This window comes from Narcine bancroftii, chromosome 11 (assembly GCF_036971445.1).
Source record: "Narcine bancroftii isolate sNarBan1 chromosome 11, sNarBan1.hap1, whole genome shotgun sequence".
Classification (NCBI taxonomy): Eukaryota; Metazoa; Chordata; class Chondrichthyes; order Torpediniformes; family Narcinidae; genus Narcine; species Narcine bancroftii.
The window spans coordinates 75,799,720-75,816,599 of NC_091479.1; the positions used below are offsets into that span (position 1 = coordinate 75,799,720).

At 41.2% G+C, this 16,880-nt stretch overlaps 1 protein-coding gene across 5 annotated transcripts in view; it reads left to right on the forward strand.

Annotated features, from left to right (window-relative positions):
- Positions 1-16,880, forward strand: part of LOC138745930 (FYVE, RhoGEF and PH domain-containing protein 4-like) — a 192,320-nt gene that overhangs the window by 147,757 nt on the left and 27,683 nt on the right. For all 5 annotated transcript variants that reach the window (XM_069903471.1, XM_069903475.1, XM_069903474.1 and 2 more), the window contains exons 5-9: positions 1,445-1,534; positions 7,102-7,247; positions 9,205-9,361; positions 10,961-11,099; positions 16,821-16,879. In XM_069903471.1, the coding sequence (XP_069759572.1) occupies positions 1,445-1,534; positions 7,102-7,247; positions 9,205-9,361; positions 10,961-11,099; positions 16,821-16,879 (591 nt within the window). The remainder of the gene's footprint in view (positions 1-1,444; positions 1,535-7,101; positions 7,248-9,204; positions 9,362-10,960; positions 11,100-16,820; position 16,880) is intronic.

Below are 16,880 nucleotides of genomic sequence, written 5' to 3' on the forward strand. Positions count from 1 at the left end.
ATTCTAGTGTAGCAATCATTGTCTTGAGTAATCCCTTTCTCTCAGATTCAGCCTTCTCTGGACATCTATGAAATTCAGCTCTTTCATAAAGGCCAGGGTAGACTTAACCGCCCTGGCTCTTGTTACTTTCTTTGCTGACTTGTCCATGACTAGATCCAGACAAAAATTTAAATCCCCTCCAATCAGGATATTCTCACACCCTTCAGTTACTTTCAAAAATATATCTTTGAAATTTGGGGCATATATGTTCATAGATGTCCAGGATTCCAAGAATATTTGAGAATGCATCATCACAAATCTCCCCGCCAGGTCCACGGTCGCATCTCTGACCACCACTGGAACATTCTTCCCTATCAGGATAGCCACTCACCTGGTTCTGTAATTAAAGGAAGCCATTGCCACCTAGCCCACTCCCCCTTTAACTTTGTATGCTCTAGCTTCAAATTGCCATTCTGTATCACTTTAGGTGAGTTCTTAATGTTTGTGACAAGTTTAATTTGTATCCACAATGCATTTTTGTGATGTCCAAGGCAGTGATGTGACATTACCTTGAAGTTTGGTCACCTGCTGCCATCACCTGAAGTGATAGGAACATAGGAAGTAGGAACAGGAGAAGGCCAAAAATGGCCCATCGAGCCTGCTCTGCCATTCAATATGAACATGGCTGATCTAATTTATGACCTAACTCCACCTACCTGCCTTCTCCCCATATCCCCTAATTCCTCTATCATGTAAAAATTTATCTAACTGAATTTTAAATATGTTTAATGAGGCAGCCTCAACCACTTCCCTGGTTAGAGAATTCCAAACATTCACTACTCTCTGGGAAAAACTATTTTTCCTCATCTCTGGACTAAATCTGCTCCCCCAAATCTTGAGACTGTGTCCTCTCATTTTAGTTTCCCCAGCCAGCTCAAAATACCTTCCTACATCTATCCTATCCATACCCTTCATAATCCTAGATGTTTCTATAAGATCTCCTCTCATTCTTCTGAACTCGAGCGAATACAATCCTAGACGATTTAATCTTTCATCATAAGTCAACCCCTTCATCCCAGGGATCAACCTAGTAAACCTCCTCTGGACTGTCTCCAAAGCCAGTATATCCTTCCTCAAATATGGAGACCAGAACTGGACACAGTACTCCAGGTGCAGTCTCACCAGTACCTTATACAGTTGCAACATTACCTCCCTACTCCTGAATTCAATTCCTCTAGCGATGAAGGCCAACATTCCATTTGCCTTCTTAATAACCTGCTGCACCTGCAACCTAACTTTTTGCGATTCATGCACAAGCACTCCCAAGTCCCTTTGCACAACAGCATGCTGTAGTTTTTCACCCTTTAAGTTTTGTGGAAAAATGACAGTGTGGTCTATTGGCCTTCCAATAAATCTAATAGCAAATTATGTGTCAATTAATTCCACATGAATTCTTTCTTTGCAGGAGACAAATGAGGAAAAGCTATATAAGATTGCTAATGAGCTTTTGCTGACAGAGAGAGCTTATGTGAACAGACTTCATCTATTAGACCAGGTTAGTGCTGGATTTCTTCACTGTTTGCCTTTCCTTTCTACAAACATCCAGGCAATAGTTGTTTTGTAAAGCTTTCTGTCAAAATCAGAATGTGGGATCCTGCTGTGTGAAAACTGCCTGCCACCTTAGTGTTTATCCAGCAAATTTGCATTATTTTTAAAGTAATGTGGGATGTCATGATCAGGATAGGCAATATATAGTTTCAAAACTTCCCTTTGTTTCAACTTTGACTCAAATTCTAAGAACAAAATTCAGAATGCCAACAAAATTTTCTGCAATGAATCAAAATGCCAAGAAAAGAAATACTTATGCTTTGTTAAATTTCACTACATAGATTTAAAAGTTAAATAAAGTACTTTATTTAAAGGAGAGGGCTTTGGCGGGTGCTGGAGCGCATCGGATGTCCCCCGGGGTTCCTCGGCATGATTATCCAACTGCACGAAGACCAACGGGGTCGGGTCGGATACAGCGGTGAGCTCTCTGAGCCCTTCTCCATTGGCAGTGGCGTGGGGCGGGGCTGTGTTCTCGCTCCAACCCTCTTTTCAATCTTCTTCAGCATGGTGCTGGGCCAGGCCATGAAGGACCCCAACAGTGAAGACGCTGTTTACATCCGGTGCCGCACGGATGGCGGTCTCTTCGGTCTGGGGCGCCTGCGGGCTCGCACCAAGACACGGGAGAGACTTGTCCGTGGGCTGCTCTTTGCGGACGATGCCGCTTTGGTTGCCCATTCAGAGCCGGCTCTTCAGCGCTTGACGTCCTGCTTTGCGGAGGCTGCCAAAATGTTTGGCCTGGAAGTCAGCCTGAAGAAAACTGAGGTCCTCCATCAGCCAGCTCCCCACCATGATTACCAGCCCCCCCACATCTCCATCGGGCACACAAAACTCAAAACGGTCAACCAGTTTACCTATCTCGGCTGCACCATTTCATCAGATGCAAGGATCGACAATGAGATAGACAACAGACTCGCCAAGGCAAATAGCGCCTTTGGAAGACTACACAAAAGAGTCTGGAAAAACAACCAACTGAAAAACCTCACAAAGATAAGCGTATACAGAGCCGTTGTCATACCCACACTCCTGTTCGGCTCCGAATCATGGGTCCTCTACCGGCACCACCTACGGCTCCTAGAACGCTTCCACCAGCGTTGTCTCCGCTCCATCCTCAACATCCATTGGAGCGCTTACATCCCTAACGTCGAAGTACTCGAGATGGCAGAGGTCGACAGCATCGAGTCCACGCTGCTGAAGATCCAGCTGCGCTGGATGGGTCACGTCTCCAGAATGGAGGACCATCGCCTTCCCAAGATCGTGTTATATGGCGAGCTCTCCACTGGCCACCGTGACAGAGGTGCACCAAAGAAAAGGTACAAGGACTGCCTAAAGAAATCTCTTGGTGCCTGCCACATTGACCACCGCCAGTGGGCTGATAACGCCTCAAACCGTGCATCTTGGCGCCTCACAGTTTGGCGGGCAGCAACCTCCTTTGAAGAAGACTGCAGAGCCCACCTCACTGACAAAAGGCAAAGGAGGAAAAACCCAACACCCAACCCCAACCAACCAATTTTCCCCTGCAACCGCTGCAATCGTGTCTGCCTGTCCCGCATCGGACTTGTCAGCCACAAACGAGCCTGCAGCTGACGTGGACTTTTTACCCCCTCCATAAATCTTCGTCCGCGAAGCCAAGCCAAAGAAAGTACTTTATACTTGAATTTTTTTCTGAACCCTTGCTACTTGAGTTCTGACAGGAGAATGGGAAGAGCAAATGAGCTTTTTTTTGTTTGCATTTGCTGGGAAAACAATGTTAACTGAAGGCAGAGATGATAAGGTTTCATTGTTTAAGTAGCCCAATGAAACTGCATGTCTCATGCTTACAAAATTTGAAATACAAAGAATAATAAAATACAGAAAAAGCTGGAAACTCTCAACGGGGTTTGGCCCATCGTGTACAACAAAAATCAATCCATTCACAAGGGAAACTTGATGAGGTTGAATAATAGGGGGGGGGGGGGTGAGTTATGAGAGAAAAGGTGGGTGGAGTTTAATTCTCATCGGGTATTGCTAACCTTATGATAACAGTTTAAGCAATGTGACCTCAAATGCTGGGCATTTTGAAAGTAATAGTTTATGATTACAATCTGTAAAGATGAATGGGGTTGACATTAATGACAATGGAGGATATATTTGTTGCCAATATAGATGAGAGAGCAAAGAAATTTGGATAAAAATGAATAATAAAGGTAATTGACAAATGCTATCAATTTCTCACTCTAGTTCAGTTGTAGCCAACTTTTTTAAAACTCACATTCCCCCTAAACAATCCCTGTGCTATAAGTGCTCTGTATTTGGTAAGGGATTGTTTAAGGTGGGACGTGAGTGGGAAGGGAAGGTCGAGAATCACTGCTCTAGCCCCAATTATTACTGAACTATTTTGCTTGAGAAAAATTGTCTTTGGCCCATTTCCTTTGGAGTTTTGACATAACGAGTCAATTAGGTACAATTGACAAGCAGTGGCTTTCAAACCTTTACTTTCCACTCACAAACCACCTTAAGCAACCCCTTCCTAATCACAGAGCATTCATGGCATAGAGAATACTTAAGGTGGAATGTGAGTTTTTTTTTAAAAAAAAAGGTTGCCCACCCCTGCTAAACAGAGAGATTGACGGGCTTGAGAAAGAAGTTTGATAATCAGTAGATTTTCATTGATTCCGGAGTTGATTGATGAGGAAAGGGAATAGTGGGGAGGTAGTCAATGTGTGATCATGAACAAACAATATTGGCTTTATTGTTTGGTAGTCATTGAGGAAAGATTAGTGCAGCTAACATTTATGCTGTGTGAGCTTTGGTACAGTTTCATATGTGTGAATTTGTAACTATTGCCCCCCATTTTAAACTCTCCCTTTCCTCACATCAGAATATCATGTGGACTCCAAACAAAATGTTTCCTCTGTTTCCTAACTGTTTCCAGTTGGAAATTGAGAAGAATAATAATGTAGAGAAATTAAAGGCTGCGTCCCTATCTTTATAAAACTGAGAGATTTGAAGATGCTGAAAAAGATCATACAAATGTTCATCATCTAACCATTCAGTGAGAATGCCTTCAAACACCTGACCTTGCTCCATATGAATGCCCTTGGTTAAGAGAAACCTTTCAAGCTCTGAATTTAAACTTAAAATTGACCCAGCATTGAAACATTAGAAACAGAAGCACCTGTTCACTTAATCACTCCTGCCATGCCATTCAAAAAGTCACGGCAAATCTTTTACCTGATCACCATTTTCCTGCACAATCCTAGATCCCTATTTTCCCTTAATTTCTAAAGATCTATCAATCTGTACCTTGAATATGCCATGAATATACCTAGCCTCCACAGTCTTCCAAATGTTTCCCCTGTTCAAGAACCAACCTGGTTTACCAATGTTGCATTCCCTCTATCTGCCACCTTATTCCAGATGCAGTCTCACCAAAGCCCTGTGTAATTTCAGTGTTTCAAATCTTGTTGTACAGGCCAGAAACCATTTCTCTGCCAAGTAACTTGCAATACATACCCACATTCGTTTTCATAGCTTTGTAGAGAACCACAGAACTTTTTGAACAACAGCATCTTGTGACTCCTCCTCATCTTCAATCTCAATGTTTGCAAGCACTTTCCAATTGAATGATTCCACATTTTATTCCATCTTCTACAGTGCCCTCCATAATGTTTGAGACAGGCATTTTCCCTTTTTTTTATCCCTGTGCTCCACATTTTAAATTTGTAATCAAGGTTATTTGTATACATTCTGGTTTGACCATGTAGAAATTACAGCACTTTTTATACATAGTTCCCCTTTTTCAAGGTACCATAAAGTTTGGGACATTTGGCTTCACTGGTGTTTGCGATTACTCAGATATGTTTAATTGCTTCATTGGCGCAGGTATAAGTGAGCTAGGCTTGCTTCTAAGCTTTTGATCACCTTTGGAGTCTAGTTGCCATTTTTCAACATGAGGATCAGAGTGTGCCAATGTAAGTCAAAGAAGCCGTTATCAGGCTTAAAAACTAGAATAAAACAGTAAGGGACTTGGCCGAAACATTAGGATTACAAAAATCAACAGTTTGAAACATCATTAAGAAGAAAGCATAGTGGTGAGCTCAGTAATCGCAAAGGGACTGGTTGGCCAAGAAAGCCTTCCACTGCTGATATTGAAGAAAAATCCTCAAACACATCCAACTGATCAGAAAGACTCTCAGGAGGTAGTTGAGGATGTGTCAATGATACTCTCCACAGAAGTCTTCGTGAACAGAACTACAGAGATGCAAACCACTGGTTAGCCACAAAAAGGATGGACTGGAGAGATTACAGTTTGCCAAGAAGTATTTAAAGAGCCTGCAGAATTCTGGAATAAGGTCTTGTGGGCAGATGAGACCAAGATGATCTGGTATCAGAGAGATGACAAGAGCAAAGTGTGGAGGCTTAAAGGAACTGCCCAAGATCTAAATCATACCACCTTGCATGGTTTGCATCTTGTGGAGAAGTCTTCTGCAGGCTCTAGTCTTTGACGTATCCAGACCTGCCTCCTGAAGCGTGTTTCTGATCTGTCGAACATGAGTTTGGGGATTTTGCTGGCATCAGCAGTACAGGTCTTCCTTGGAATACTAGTCCCTTTGCAATTACTGAGCTCACCAGTACGTTTATTTCTTCTTATAGATAGTCCAAACTGTTGATTTTGGTAATCCCAAGGTTTGGACAATGTCTGTTATTGTTTTATTCTTGTTTTTCATCCTGATAACGGCTTATTTGACTTACATTGGCACAACTCTGATCCTCGTGTTGAAAAATAGCAACTACAGATTCCAAAGGTGATCAAAAGCTTAGGAGCAAGTCCAGCTCTCTGATACCTGCACCAATGAAGAATTAAAACATTCATGAATACAGTACTCACAAAAGCTTGTGAAGCCAAATGTCTCAAACATTGTGGTGCCCTGAAATGAGGGGGCTATGTCTAAAAATTGCTGTAATTTCTACATGGTCAAACCAAAGAAAAACAAATAACTTTGAATAAAATCTGGAATGTAGACTTTAATTACATGTGATTTGTTTGATAACAAATTTAAAACTGTGGAGCACAGCGGCGATTAAAAGAAAAAGAGTGTCTGTCCCAAACATTATGGAGAGCGCTGTACATCCTTGGCTACCCACATTCCTCCTGAAGCCTCTCAGAATGCCTCTCACAACTTGCACTGCCATCCTTCTCTTTATCACCAGCAGGCTTGGGATTGTCCCTGCAAATAAAACGAAAAAATACTGCAGCTGCTGAAAATCTGAAATTTAAAAACAGAAAAAGCTGGAAACATTCAGCAGGTCAGACAGCATTTAATGAGGAAAGATGGTATTTCAGATTGATGACCTAATGAAGGTTCTGAAACATTAACTCTTATTTTCTTTCCACTAGTGATGCCCAACCTGCTGAGTTGTTTAATTTACTCTTCACTGGACTAAAAGGAAATTTGGACATAAAAGCCACTAAGTTAATTTTGTAGACTATAGAGTCCAGGTGGACATTTCATTTTTACATAATTTTCTCTGCAGGTTTTCTGTGCCAAATTGTTGGAGGAAGCCTCCAAGGGTTCATTCCCGGCAGAGGTAGTGACCAAAGTCTTTTCCAACATTTCATCCATTTATGCCTTTCACAGTCAATTTCTACTGCCAGAGCTGGAAACACGTATGAATCTTTGGTAAGTTGTAAAAATATTCCTTTTTGTTATATTTCTAGCTCATATCGTGCAAGACAGCTGAAATTGTTTTTCTTGATAGGCAGGGAAGTGCGAAATGCATGGGGTTTTCCTGCAAACTTTGTGGTAAAAGTCACATATCATGAGAAATACGAATACTGTAACTTTCCCAAAGCATTGACAACAACTACCAGCGGCGTCCTGGTGCATTGGCAACTGGAAATTGTACCTGCATGATGCCAGTTACTGTAGGGAAGATGCTTCAGGATATCACAAGGATCCCAATATTCTCTCATTAATCAAAAACAAGAAACATGCTTGGTTTTTATTCTAAAGTTTAAAAATACATGTGTTGAAAATGCTGGAAATACTCAACACATCAAGTTGCATTTGTAGAGAATCACTGTTTCAAGTCAATGTCCTTTCATCAGAACTGGGGAAAATTTGGAATAAGTTGTTCCAAGGATAGAGGTACAAAAAACAAAGAAGTGTCTGATAGGGTGGGGACTGAAGGGCGCAGAAGCCGTAGTGACAGTTTGTTGGGGGGGGGGGGGTGCGGCAGATGGCAGGTGATATCTGTCTCGAGTTATAAGTAGAAAGAAAGTGAAAGGGAAATAGTGCTGGAAAAGTGAAATACGAATGAGAAACACACGCGGCAGATGCTGGAATCTTGAGCAAGCAAATAATGGCAGGAGGAACTCAGCAGGTCGGACAGCATCCATGGGGAGAAATGGTCCATTGAAATAACTGAGCAATTCTCCCCATGGAAACTTCAGACCTGCTGAGTTCCTCCAGAAATTCTTTGTTCACTGTGAGATACAGAAGCATAAAAGAATGTAGGTCCCACCATCTGGCCAGTCTTTCCCTCTGCTCATGGTTCTTGACCCTGATGAGTAAATTTTCCACTTTCTTCAGTTTCCAGCAACCTCGGTATCATGCAGTTCAAGCAATGTTTTTTGTTACTTTTTCTCCTGCCCTTTGGGAATTCCCTTCTCTGATTTAAGTCTTCCAGATAGATGGTGCAATTGACAAGCCCACACCACCCTCGCTAAGATAGCACCCACATTTTTGTCATTGTATTTCTCTTGGGGATTTGTCCAGTACCTCATCCCCTCTTGGCTGCCGCCCAGCATCCCTCCATCCCCTCTTTTTCTGCATGCTATCTCTACTTTCCTATCGAAAATGCTGCCTGGCTATTTTCTCTGTGGATGTTGCCTGAATCGTTAAAAGCTCTCAAGTTATTTTCACTCAGGATTGCAACATCTGCAATTCATATGCTGTTCTGTTTCACTTATCCTTTTATGATGATCTTTTTGAGAGAGAAAGAGTGTGAAACTTGGAATAGTTGAACATCATGGATACCCTTAAATACACACTAATTAAAGTGTATGAAGGAATAGTAAATGAATGAAAACGTGGATACAGTGAGCATATATGCTGTCAGGTGCATCTAGCAGAATGTGAATACCGGCAGTGAGCAATTGTTGCAAAGGGCCTGTTGTAAATTCGATGAAATATCCCTTCACTCGTCTCTCTCACATGGGAAATACCAGCATTAACTAATTCTCTCTGTTATTCAGTTTCGTTGGATCTTGTTTACATTCACAGACTGACCGACCCAGAACGTAAAAAAAAAATTGGTACAGAGGATTGTCTTGCTTCTGAGAATTCTGTTGTAATTTTTCCACCGATCATCTCTTCTTTTACAAAACTATTTTTGTTGCTGTAGAAAATGTTTGAGATCCAGCAGAGAATGATGAAATCAGATCATAAACTTGAAATTATTCTAATGAGATACTCTACGAAAAGCATTATTTTGTGGACAGTGGGTTGCATGACAAATTCGCTACTTAATGAATCATAAACATCAATTTTTACGTGAGCACCCCATCACACTGCACAGTACACTATACTTGGTGTACTTCTTTTTTTTTGTAATCGCTGTATTTGTATCCTGTAGGAATACTACACCACAAATAGGGGATATCTTGCAGAAATTAGCTCCATTTCTGAAGATGTACGGGGAGTATGTGAAAAACTTTGAAAAGGCGACGGTACTGCTAAAAACATGGTTGGGCAGATCACCGCAGTTCAAAGCGATTGTGGAGGAAATTCAGGTAATAATGAGGATAAATGAACTCCCAATCTATAAATGTGATGAATAATTTGAAGTGAATCTCTTAAAATTTGACATAGTTTGTATTAAGAGTGACAATGGCATTATATAACAGTGGCAGCATTTTTAAAGTGCAGTTACAATATGGGATATCTTTTGCAACATTGGAACTTGCAGTTGAGCCTGATGGGGAAAGGTTTACGGAATTTCATGCATCTTGATGAAATAAGGTGAATGTTTTTTTCATTTCTTTCTGTACTTATTTTGTTGTGCATACTGATCATCGAAAGACTTGCATTTATGTGTTTTTATACCTCGAGGAAATGGAATTTGTGTGCGCAAATAATGCTGGTCTCCTTTTCCATTATTCGTTTATTTCTCCATTTGCTTCATTGGACTAATATAGAACAGAGCAAGAAGTGGAAATATTCAATGCACAATGTGCAATTCCATTCATAAAATGAAGCATCCCATTCCTGTGTGCAGCAAGATATGGACAACATTCAGGCATGGGTTGATGTGACATTTACACCACAAAAGTGCCAGAAGAAAAAATCCAACCATTGATTTTACCGTAGCTGAGTCCCCCACATCAATGACCTGAGGTCACTATGGATTAGAACGAATAGATTGGCCATGTAAATACCACAATTGCCAGACAGGTCTGAGGCTGGGTATCCTGCAATGAATGACTCACCTCCTGACACCATTTAAAAGGTGCAAATCAGAAGCATGATGGATTACTGTGCACTTGCCTGGATAAGTACAGTGCCACATCTCTATCCTGAGCATACCCCTTTCAGCACCCCAAATATTCATTTCCTCCATGACAGGTGCACATTGCTGCAGTGTGTACCATCTGCAGTTTGCTCATTCAGGCTACTCTGACAGCAACCCCCCACCCCACCCCACCCCCCACCCAATCAAGTCTACCATTTCCACCAGCATGAAGGATAAGGGAAGTAGGCGCATGGGAACACCACGATCTACGGTTCCCCTCCAAGTCATGTACCACCCTGATTTGAAAATATTATTGCAAATCCATCATTAAAACTTCACGTCACATCAAACTCTCCAGCAATGCAAGACAGAAGTGGAGAGTGTGCTAGAATACTCAGCACTCTCCTGGACAAATGAAAACACCTTCATCTCACTTTTCCTTTTCAAGGCATGTGTTTCAATCCATCAAGGCCAGTTCAAATGTATGAATTGTCTTCTCGAGAGTATGCAGTCACCGCAAGGACCTCATTGGTTCAAGAGGGTAGATAACCAGAGATGGGCAATGTATGCAGTCTTTGCCAGTATTGCTCACATGAAGAAAATTTGATTTGAGGATTTTCATAGTCCCATATGAAGTGAATTGAAGTGCCGTGATTGATTTGGGTGTAACCACTTAGTGCCATGAAAATTAAACTTTACAAGCTAACAATCTCATTAGAAGATAGGGAATCAATGGCAATATTCTAATAATAAACTTGACCCATTTTCGATAGGTGTAATGTTCTTTTTTTATCCAAAAGTATACTGGGTAGTTCAAATTTGGAGAAAATATTCTGTGTGACAGATCTTATACTTGTTTGACAGAGTGTTTATTTTTCAGAAACAAGAGATTTGTGGATCCCTCACTATACAGCATCACATGTTGGAACCTATCCAACGAATTCCTCGCTATGAGCTCCTTTTAAAGGATTATTTAAAGAAACTACCACAGGATTCCTCAGATAGGAAAGATGCTGAGAGTAAGGAAACTTTCAAAATAGATGAGTACTTTTTTTTTAGATCTTAATAAGTCACCTCGGAATAATGCTTCTGGACATATAATTTGCATGCTTTTTAACTTTCTTTTTAGATTTTCATTTCTCTTTTTGTATTGCATTTGTCCTTACCCAACTTGCATGGACAAGGCATCCTGCTGGTTCTTACTTTGGACAGAATCCTACATGCTCATACCCTGAGTGGATTATAGGACAAAATCACATCAGTCTGAAAATTAAGAAACCAAATTTGTGAGCACTGCAGAAACACCACCTTCACGTGTACCTCACAGCATGCAGAGAGCCTAAACAACAATGAAACTGTAACTTTTCATTAATTTCCTCATCTTAGGGATTGAGAATGACTTCTACTTGAGATGCGCCTTAGGAGGTCAATTTTGGTATCTCGCTCTTCAACAATAGGACAGGAGGTGTTAAGCGGGTGGGCTAGTTGGTAATTTTTCTACTTTAACCATCTGTACATGTCTTCTGAGTGCTCTGTAGATGGGCTTAGAGTTCTCAATATCATTTCAAATATTTCTTCTCCACTTTGAATAGTCATGAGCCAATGACTACCAGGAGCCAATGGAAATCTTGCAATTTTTCAGGGAGGGTTGAAAACATTCTTAAATCTTTTCCTCTGACCATTATTAATCTCTTCCTGCAACAGAACTCTGGTTTGCAAGGTTGGTATTGGGCAAATGGACAACTTGGCTTGCTCAATGGAATAAATGCTGAGCACGTAACACTAGACAATTTCTTCAAAAGGTTTGCTTCCTGAAAAAAAATTGGGGATTACAATAGACAAATTCAAGCTGAACGCAGATATTTGCCGTATCATGTAGGAAGTTGAGTAAACATTAAATTAACTTTTAATGAATTTAGCATGTTTAATCGCATAATGACGCTGACACATTGCATTCGTTCAACTGACCTAAAAATGTTTTGCTGCTGATTTTTGTTTGTACTTAGCATCTGATGCCTCTCATGTCAGTATCCCATAATAGTTGGCTAGCATTGATGGATTCTAGTTACCCTAATACCGCTTTTCCATGGTTGCAATATCCTGGTGAAACCTTTCTCCATGTTCGTCACTGACTGCACCAAGATCGGCAGGAAAGAAGTCCAAGTGTGAATGCAAGAAATGAATTTTCAGTGACATGTTGTACCTCATGGATTTGTATGCTTGAAATAGACTTAAAATATGACAGGAAATAACAAAAATAGGTTACATTTTAAAATGATACGTGATAGGAAAGTTTTAAGGTGATTTTTATGATCAGCAGCTCGAAATCCATAAAATATACCCCAAAATGTTCAAGAGGTAAAACCGTCATTGTCCAGTGTAATTTACTAACATCTGTTCAGTGGATTTTGAGGATTTTCTGGAGACTGCATCTCCTATTAACTTGAAAAACATGCTATAGGACGGTAGCTCCAGATCTTCGAGGCATATGGAGGGCAGGAATCACAGAAGTAAAATTGTGTGAACCTTTCTTTCCACATATATCCCTGTTCAATTACCTCTCTTCCTTTCTGTCAGAGCCTTATGATATTAATGTACCATTTATGGTAAGAGTTCAAGTTATTTTGATTCATTTTAAAATAATTACTATTTTTCTTTCTTCTTGTGGATGCTATATGTTATCCTCTTGCTAATAAAGGCAAAATATGCTAGGAATGGTACAAAAAGTTCTTGAAATAAGCAGACATACAGTTCTTCCTCTTGCTAATTCCTGTTTTGATTTTTTTTTAAATATATCCACATTGTGCTCAACTGTGGATGAGTTTGCTGCTTTGATTTCAATTCATATTATCATGGTACCAAATCAGCCCATTGTATCTTTGAAAGAGCTATCCACTTAATCATATTCTCTTACTTTTGGGTCCCTGCCAACTTTTTCATCTCTTGTCAACCACCCTTTCAGGCAAGGTGTTCAAAATCATGGTTATTTGCTACATTTAAGATAAGATGGAACTCTTTGCAGAAGTAGCAAGTTGGACAGACGAAGGGGAGTCGGAGGGTATTGTTTACTTGAATTCTCCGAAGGCCTTTAGAAAACGGAGGTCCTCCATCAGCCAGCTCCCCACCATGACTACCAGACCCCCCACATCTCCATCGGGCACACAGAACTCAAAACGGTCAACCAGTTTACCTATCTCGGCTGCACCATTTCATCAGATGCAAGGATCGACAACGAGATAGACAACAGACTCGCCAAGGCAAATAGCGCCTTTGGAAGACTACACAAAAGAGTCTGGAAAAACAACCAACTGAAAAACCTCTCAAAGATAAGCGTATACAGGGCCGTTGTCATACCCACACTCCTGTTCGGATCCGAATCAAGGGTCCTCTACCGGCATCACCTACGGCTCCTAGAACGCTTCCACCAGCGTTGTCTCTGCTCCATCCTCAACATTCATTGGAGCAACTTCATCCCTAACATCGAAGTACTCGAGATGGCAGAGGCCGACAGCATCGAATCCACGCTGCTGAAGATCCAACTGCGCTGGGTGGGTCACGTCTCCAGAATGGAGGACCATCGCCTTCCCAAGATCGTGTCATATGGCGAGCTCTCCACTGGCCACCGTGACAGAGGTGCACCAAAGAAGAGGTACAATGACTGCCTAAAGAAATCTCTTGGTGCCTGCCCCATTGACCACCGCCAGTGGGCTGATATCGCCTCAAACTGTGCATCTTGGCGCCTCACAGTTCGGCGGGCAGCAACCTCCTTTGAAGAAGACCGCAGAGCCCACCTCACTGACAAAAGACAAAGGAGGAAAACCCAACACCTAACCCCAACCCACCAATTTTCCCCTGCAACCGTATCTGCCTGTCCCGCATCGGACTTGTCAGCCACAAACGAGCCTGCAGCTGACATGTACATTTACCCCCTCCATAAATCTTCGTCCGCGAAGCCAAGCCAAAGGAAAGAAGACGCGAGGCTGTGAAACAATGTTGGAGCCCATGGTATTATGCGAAAGGTGCTAGCTTGGATAGAAGATTGGTTGAGTGGCAGAAGGCAAAGTGTGGGAATAAAGGGGACCTTTTCTGCCTGCCAATGACTAGTGGTGTTCTACGGGTGCTGGTGTTGGGCCCGTTACTTTTCATGCTCTATGTAAATGATTAAATGGTGAAATTGATGCTTTGTGGCCAACATGAAGATAAATGGAGGCGTGGGGCATGTTGAAGAAACAAGGAGACTGTAGAAGGACTTGTACAGTTTGGGAGAATAGTCACTGAAGTGGCATGTGGAATAGAATAATGAAGTGAACGGTCATGCACTTTCGTTGAAGGAATAAAGAAAGACTATATTTGAAATAGGCGACTTGGGAAGTCCAGTACAGCATCTCTAAAGGTCAGCTTGGAGGTTGAGTCTGCGGTGAGGAGGGCAAGTGCCCGCTTCTGTTCACACAACTGACCTATGAGTGCATTGCCAGATCAGCTCCAACAGTGTCATCAAATTTGCAGATAACACAGCCGTAGATGACACATCAGCAAAATGATGTCTCATTACAGGGAAGAGATGGAAAATCTTGTGATATGGTGTGAGAGTAACAACCTGAGTCTCAACATGGACAAGTTGAAGGAGATGATTCTGGAGGACCAGGAATGACCATCCTCCACTATGCATCAATAACTGTAGTGGAGAGAGTGGGGAGCTCTAAGTTCCTTGGAGTTCACTTAACTAGTGACCCATTGTGGGCACACAACATCTCCTCATTTGTCAGGAAGGCACAACAGTGACTGCACTTTCTTGGAAGACTGAAGCAGGCAAGGCTACCAGCCACCATCATGTCAGCCTTCTGCAGGAGCTCTATTGAGAGCGTCCTGGCCGGCTTCATCAAAGCGTGATAAGTTTGCTGCAGAGAAATGGACAAGGCATTAAGAGAGGATCACTGGAAAATCCCTCCCCTCTGCTCCCCATGAATGTGATCTGCCAGGATCTTGTAGACCCCTTCCACCCTGCACACAGTATCTTTCAACTCCTCCCACTGGACAGGAGTATCAGAGTCAGCTTTTTCTCCACAGGCAGTGAGAATATTGAACAACTAAAGGAACTGCTCACACTAACCATCTGAGACTCTCATATTCTCGGAGCAATATTTATTTATTTATTTGAATAAATGAATACTTGTCCTACATATTTATTGTTGTTTATATCTGTGTTATGCCTGATTATGTGTCTGCATGTTTTGCATGCTGTTTCATTGTGTTGTATGTGTGTACAGGGTTAGTATTAGGTATGATAATAAACTTGATTTGAGCATTAATTTGAAAAAGGCTAGAATATAAAGCAAAGTTGTAATGCTGAGGCTTTACATAACATTGATCAGACATTTGGAGTATTGTGAGCAGTTTTGGGCCCCCTATCTAAGAAAGGATGTGCTGGCATTGGAGTGAGTTCAGAGAGGGGTTGATCGCATAATCCGAGCGATGAGGGGGTTAACGTATGAGCATCATTTGATGGCTCTGGGCCTATCGTCACTGGAGTTTAGAAGGATGAGGGAGGGATGGCATTGAATTGTACCAAATATTGAAAGTTCAAGGTAGTGGACAGAGAGAAGTTGTTTCCAGTAATGACAGAGTCTTGGACTAGAAGGCACAAGCTCAGAATGAAAGGACATCCCTTTGGAACAGAGATGAGGAGGTTTTTCCAGCTAGAGAGTGGTGAACCTGTGGTACATTCTCCAACAAATAGCCATGGAGGCTAAATCATTGGGTATATTTAAATTTTATGGGGGAAAAGAGGGAGAATGGGGTTGAAAGAAAAAAAATTCAAAAGCAATGATTTGAATTGTGAGACAGACTTGATGGGCTAAATGGCCTAAATCTGTTCTTTTGACTTATGATCCCATGTGGTTTATTTTTATATTTTTTGAACTTGCCTTCTTTTCCCTATAAACTCCACCACTTCTTTCATATTTAAGCACAATTTTTACAAAAGGAAGTCCTGATGAAATCTGCCATCGCCATCCTGATTTGGTCTCTTTGCAACTTCAGACTTTTAAAAGTCCTCTGAAATGGTCAAGCAAGTCACTGAATTGCATCACAGTCACTACAGATATAAATAATAAGAAGAAGATGACTGCCTTTCAATTACATTAGGGTATCAGCGACGGTGACAGTATTAAATGACCTCTGACAACAGAGTGTTTTGATGGTCATTGCCTTAGGCTTCAGCCTTACATGATACTTGCCACTTATCAACCAGGCCTGAAAATAGTTACGATCTTGTTAAGGGTGGGCATGTGTAAACATTGTCCACTCTGACTTTATGATGAATCTGAAAATAGTTGGTGCAAAAAACACTGACCCCAAAATATTAAAGATATGGTTAAAGTGAATTGATGGAATGACATTAACCACCTTTCTGATTAAATGACAGAATAAGCCTGAGGAGTGAAATTATCCCTTTCTATAAAATGGCAAACTTGAGGTTGATTCTATGCAGAATTGCATAACATTGTTACTTGGTAAGGTTTCTTTACCTGTGATGAAATACTTGTAGAACTGCAACTGATTTGTTTGTTTTTTGTTTAAAGCTATTTCTTTTATAATTACTGTCCTTTATATTCTATCAGTTATAGGATTTTACAATTTTATTTTAAACATTATACTTAATGACTGCTTTGGTGACATTCATTTTGATTTTAAATAATTAAATGATATCTGCTTTAATCTATTTAAATAATCTATTTCAGAATCCCTTGAAATTATCTCCACTGCGGCCACCCACTCAAATGCGGCAATCCGTATGATGG